General features: G+C 43.5%; 1 protein-coding gene across 1 annotated transcript in view; it reads right to left on the bottom strand.

Annotated features, from left to right (window-relative positions):
* The window catches only part of GAREM (GRB2 associated, regulator of MAPK1), an 86,826-nt gene that overhangs the window by 10,357 nt on the left and 70,490 nt on the right, over nucleotides 1-5,979 (bottom strand). Inside the window, exon 4 of the mRNA XM_009331474.1 lies at nucleotides 1,649-2,821. Within this exon, the coding sequence (XP_009329749.1) occupies nucleotides 1,649-2,821 (1,173 nt within the window). The remainder of the gene's footprint in view (nucleotides 1-1,648; nucleotides 2,822-5,979) is intronic.

Raw genomic sequence — 5,979 nt, 5'->3', positions numbered from 1 at the left:
GCTGGGAAAGGAGAAAGAGGAGGAGGAGGAGGGTGGGACCAGCCCCATGCCGGTTTACATCAGCGTAGGCTGCCAGGGAACCTCATCCCGATACGGTGCTGCTGGGCACTTGTCCAAAAGAGTCTGGACAAAGTGTCAGAGCATACCTGACCTCGGAGGCAAGGAAGTGCTCTTGGGTTCCTGCACTTAGACATTACACGTAAACACTCTTTGCTGAGAAGACGTAATGTCTTGAATTTCCTATCTTTGCTGAAGCTGCTGCGGCTGCTTTTTGGGGAAGTTTTGGCGGCACCGTCAAAGGGCTGCAGTTGTGCCTTTCGTGCCTGCGCTGGCGTTCTCCTCCCCTCTCCTCGCCGCCCCTCCCCAGCAGCTGCACTGCCTGGCCGGGGGATCCCCACAGCAATCCACTGCAGGCTAATCCAGCACAAATAAATACAACTTAGCTTTCAACCAGATTGTGACCTGGCTCATGATGGAAAGGCTATGGCCAACACTGCTGGACTGCAAGATGGCAATAGGAAAGGGATGGGATCACCATGGTTTGCTGCAGTTTGGTCTTAGATTAGTCTCAGCTTACTATGCAGCCATGCTCTTGAAAATATCATTGGACTTGCAAATGGAACAATATTTTCTGTATTTAAATTCCAGCAAAACCCCTGCAAAACTAACTTGTTAAATTATAATATCTGTCAAGATTCATGTGACGTAAGTATGTATCACTTAAATTTTGCTAAAGATTCCTAGACATTCTTTCCTGGGGGAAGTTTTCTTTTTTACTTCGTGTTTTTTAAAAAATAATGTTTAGGACTATGTCAAGAGACCACGTAATGGTTGGATTTTCCACCCACTCCACGTAAGTTCCTGTTAATAAAACGTATTTGTATTTTTGCCTCTGAAGTCTCCATGACATTTCAGGTTTGGAGAAGTGATTTCTCCCACAAGTTTTCACTAGAAACCCTAGGACAGGAAACATACTCTGTTTAAAATTGAGTCCTCTAGAAGGCTCATTTATCAACTCTGCAGAGTTCCTATTTAAACATGTTTTCTTTCAAAAAGCAGTACAGAGCGATTAGTTCAGGTCTAGCTTGATAAAGTTTCCTTGAGGTCAATGACACTTAATATTCTTAAAAATCTGCCATAGACTCGTAACAGAGAAGACAATCTCTCATTAACAAACACTTGAAATCCATAAAAATTGCAGCTGTCGCCCTTATCAGGGCCTGTTAATTGAAGATGCACACACTAAGGTGATCCGAGGCAGTTCCAAGTGGAGTCATGCCCCACATGCTTCGGCCACAGAAAATATGAGAAAACATGGAGGCCACGTGGAGAGATGATGTGGAAAGCAAGGGAAGGAAGCAATTTTTAGACCTTGTTTGTGGGAGCAAAACCCCTCAATAAATATCACCTGAAAGTATCAGGATTAAGCTACTAGGATCAGTTATAGTGAATATACTCCAGTGATTTTTAGGACACGACTTACACTTGGTAGGAAACTAGTTGAAGTTGCATATCTCACAAAGTCTCACCGGTTCCTTGCCCTCCATGTGTCCCCTCCCCCCCCCCAAGTCTTCCCTAAAAAAATCCCCAAGCAAACTCTTCACTGGCTAGAAAAAGAAACAAACCAACATAAATAACCCTGACTTACTGCTTCTGATTTGGGAGGCACTGGAGGTGGAGGTAGGGAAACATCCGAAGACTTTGTGGTTGCTCCGACAGTCGCAGTAAGAGATGCGGTACCACACTTTGATCGGAAAGACCCTCTGTAGCTGTCACATTTGTTCTTCTCACTTAGCGAGCGAGTAAGAGGCTGGTCACCAGCCTTTCCAGACCCTTGGTCCAACCACAGCTCTTCGTAAGGAAGTTCTGGTTTTGTAGGCAGAAACATCGATTCTTCGCTAACTTCAGGGAAAAGATAATCACTGCTACTGTCACCAGACTCCTGGTACTGAAGAGCATCATGAGAGAACAGGGCCCACTCGTTACACAAGTCCCTGCAGCCGTGGAGGTTCACTTCACTATTCCCATGCAAGTTGTTTCCATAGACACACACCGAAAGCCGGTGGAAGGACTGCGTAAGTTCGTCCCGTGCGTAGCTGAGGGAGTTCGGCACGTGGCTGTGCCCAGTGCATCGGCTCTTCTTCGGGCTCTTGCAGTCTTCGTTCCAGTCAGTTTTCACATCTCGCACAGCACGGGAATACTCATCGATGTCAAACTGTTCCTGGCATATATTAAACCAGTGCTGGATGATGGATTCGTGCCACAGCTCTCCCTTCACCAGACTGTCAGGTAGAGTAAATTTCGGAAGCGTCAAGTGCAAGGGAAAATGCATGGGAATAATTTTGTTGCCACGAAGCACACAACAAACCACCACAGTCTTGGTTTGAATGTTGACAAACTTGTACCTGTGCCCTTCGCGGATAAAATGCAGGTCATAAGGGTTTCTTGGTGTAGGACTCGGCACAGTCACGTTAACGGGCAGCCTGGTTTTTTCTACTATATTGCGAATCGTGTGCTCACCTTCTTGCATCTGCACCTCCAACGGGCTGCGGGTGCTAAACTTGCCTTTACACTGGAAAGGGAGACTGATGCTTTCATTGGTCCTGTGGTTCATGCAGATGAGGCAGGGCATTTTGCCTCTGCCTAACTTACTAATTGAATTAAGTTTCCCAATTTTTTTGAAGATGGTGTTGAGTCGTGACTTCTCCTTAGAAGATTTCGCATAAAGGATTTCTGCTTGCCCCATTAAAGTGAGCTCATCCCCAGTGCTAAGGGTGATGTTGTAAACCTCAGTGTCTTCATTGCATTCACCTGAAGCCACCTGCAAAATAATAATAAAAAATTTGGTTTTCCCCCACTGAATACTTCAAATCACATCAAATATATTGAGACTGAACTTACAAGACTATATATTGGGAGAAACTAAACTAACTTTATTTGAGCAGCTGAGTTGTCAACTGCAAGGTGTTTAACCTGAAGCTCCACCAAGTAACCTTTTTGTATTGTTCCGCACATTCCTGCATCTTACATGAGGGGAAACAGCAACCTGAAACTGCTAAAGAAGGCATGAGAACAAACATAACCAATTTTTAAAGAAAGGACAAATCCACATATCCCAGCAATTCAAATAGTCACTTGTGTCATACAGCTATGACAGAGCATGTCTGGATTCCCTTGGGTATCTTTTTCCCGCCCCCTTGTTTTTGCTGTTTGTTAGAACTTTGCCAGGATCTTGAGGGAAGCAAACTTTTTTCACCGCCTTCAGCTTCCCGAGGAGCAGAAAAGGTGATCTCATCATTATGGATGAAGCATATCCCTGTGATAGAATCTCTTCCAGGCTAGGGGGAATGACAGATGACATCTATTCCCTGAAGGAGAAGTCAAGAATATTGGTCTATCCCATATGCTTAACTCCATCTCTGCCTTGCTCTCCTAGTCATAGACTTCCTTCCTCATTTTTTGATCATAATTGCAATTAAGATATTAAACAACATATGTACAGCCATGTGTGTGCTTTTCTAGTATGGAAATTGTACTGCAAAGAAAAAATAAAGGCAAAACAGATGTCCAAGGCTGATTTGTTCTTGAAGTTATTTCCTTAAGACTGGAATAACTCTTTATAGACAAGATTGCTCTGCTTCATATTTGAGTGGTTTAATGTGAAAAGCCATTTTCAGGGACCTAACAGAACCCACCCAGTTCTTCCTCAGCAGCAGCAGAGACCTACTCATAAAGGAAGGTGTATCAGAGAAATGCTACTGGCTTGTTATAGACCATTTTATTCAGAAATATGGAACATACTAAAAAAATTGCAAATGAAAACGTACACTAAAATAGTATATCCCTTCCTCACCTCTGCAACCCCTAGAGACTTGATGGAGCTGTGTGAAGTTCAAGTTCCGGGCTTCAAATTCAGGCATCATCACAGAATAGCCATTGCATGAAATCAAGGCTGTAATTCCAATCAGTAAATAACAGAAGTGCTGTGAATAATGCTTCCTCTTGTAAGACATGATCTGCAGTTCACCCATATTTGTAAAGTTGTGATTATCTTCTACAAGCCTTTCAGAGCAAAAAAAAAAAAGCTCAGCCGAGGTGTGCTGCCTTAGCACTTCAGTCTCGGGGCTTCCGGAGAGGAAGTCATTCAAGCCCTGAATTATCTAAACAAACACTAATTGGCCTAATCCAGGAAACCACCAGGTTTTATGGTACGTAATACTCATTCACAGTTCACACCACTGGCCAGACGTTTTGAAACACCGCGACATGAAAGAAAAGCACTCGGGTTTTTTGCTGATAACACCGGTGTGACGCTCATTGCTGGTTTTTCCTCAAAACCGCCACAGGGCTGCGGCTGGCCGCATAGCCCTGCCTTCGGTGGAGCTGATAAGGGCTGAGGACACACAGGGCTCTGTGCATGTACAGAGCTCCCCCTTCTCTTTTTGAAAGGGCATGTTCTGTAAGAATATCGGTTTCTAGCACCAACAAGTCCCCACAAATGGGGACAACATTTGGACAACACAAGCTATGCTGTCAGAAATTTTAACTTGAGACGGTACGGTTAGAGCTTTTCCTTGCTTCCTGCGGGACACCGGCCGGAGCGAGGGAGGCATCACAACCTACGGCTGTGGGAGCTCCTGCTTGGCCAACTCGCAGTTCCCTGGTGATTCACAAACAAACAAGCCATTGTAGAACGAAATGGTGGGTGAGATGTGAAACCACAGAGGTAACTAACTGGCTGAGCTTCACAACAAGGGTCTCATGAAGCAGCTGCTTGTTAATGGCATCCATTTCAACCAGCCAAATAGCAAATGGATTTTTAGATTCAACAAGCATGTTTAAAGACAAAATTATTCTCAATTAAAAAATCTGGAAAACATTCCCCCCCCCCCCCATATAGTCACAGGATAGTAACAGGTGAAATAGGGCTGAATTTTCCTGTGCTGGAACAAAAGAAAAATCATGCCACGGTTCTAGTTTGGCACTCTGAGAAAAATACTGTTCTGCACTCTTCCTTCTGAACAAAAATTTAAGGTGCTGTCCAAAATTGTAATAAAAAACTGAAAAAGTGAAATGAAAAGTCTAAGACTGCACAACTTTATCCCTATCCACTAAACCCTACTATGGTGATGTTAAGGCTGCTGGTACACCACAGCAGGCTAAGTATATTTTAAAATTTAAGTTCTGAAAGTCAAAAAAAGCTAACTCCTCTCTTCTTGTGTTAGGTTATTTCATTCATTTCCACATGCTAATTAACATTATAAAGCACACATGGTAGATAAATATGTGTCCCAGGACGTTAGCAACAAATATATACCGTACATATCGTATATTTCATATCATATATATATCAATATATATCATACCATACATAGCAATCACTCTAAACTCATCTAGAAACTCATGCACATATATCTCTAAGTTTTTGTTTCTCAGATTACATAGCTAAATGATCTTTACTTTGTCCTTGTAGCAATGACCTATGAAAATCAAACTTGCTCCGTCTTGTTCACTCAAACATTTCACCTTATCAATGGCCACAAAACTTACAAATATATCAACAAAGGGCCATGGACTTTAGTACAGGACATCAGGTGAGACTTGTGGAATCCTCTAGATTGGGCAGGAGCCCTAGAGTCATCTAGTCCAACCTGCTCCTCAAAGCAGGTGTAGTTAAGGCAATTCTCAAGGTGAAGTACTATGAATTGCAGCGTTTAAAAATGCCAGTTGTGCAGGTTTTGGCTGGGATAGAGTTAATTTTCTTCATAGTAGCTGGTATAGTGCTGCGTTTTGGATTTGTGCTGGAAACAGTGTTGGTAATACAGGGATGTTTTAGCTGTTGCTGAGCAGTGCTTACACAGAGTCAAGGCCTTTTCTGCTTCTCACACCACCCCACCAGTGAGCAGGCTGGGGGTGCACAAGACGTTGGGAGGGGACACAGCTGGGACAGCTGACCCCAACTGACCAAAGGGATATCCC

This window comes from Pygoscelis adeliae, unplaced genomic scaffold (assembly GCF_000699105.1).
Source record: "Pygoscelis adeliae isolate BGI_AS28 unplaced genomic scaffold, ASM69910v1 Scaffold108, whole genome shotgun sequence".
NCBI classification, from domain to species: Eukaryota; Metazoa; Chordata; class Aves; order Sphenisciformes; family Spheniscidae; genus Pygoscelis; species Pygoscelis adeliae.
The sequence above is the reverse complement of the archived record's forward strand: the minus strand, read 5'-3'. Positions and strand labels throughout refer to the sequence as shown.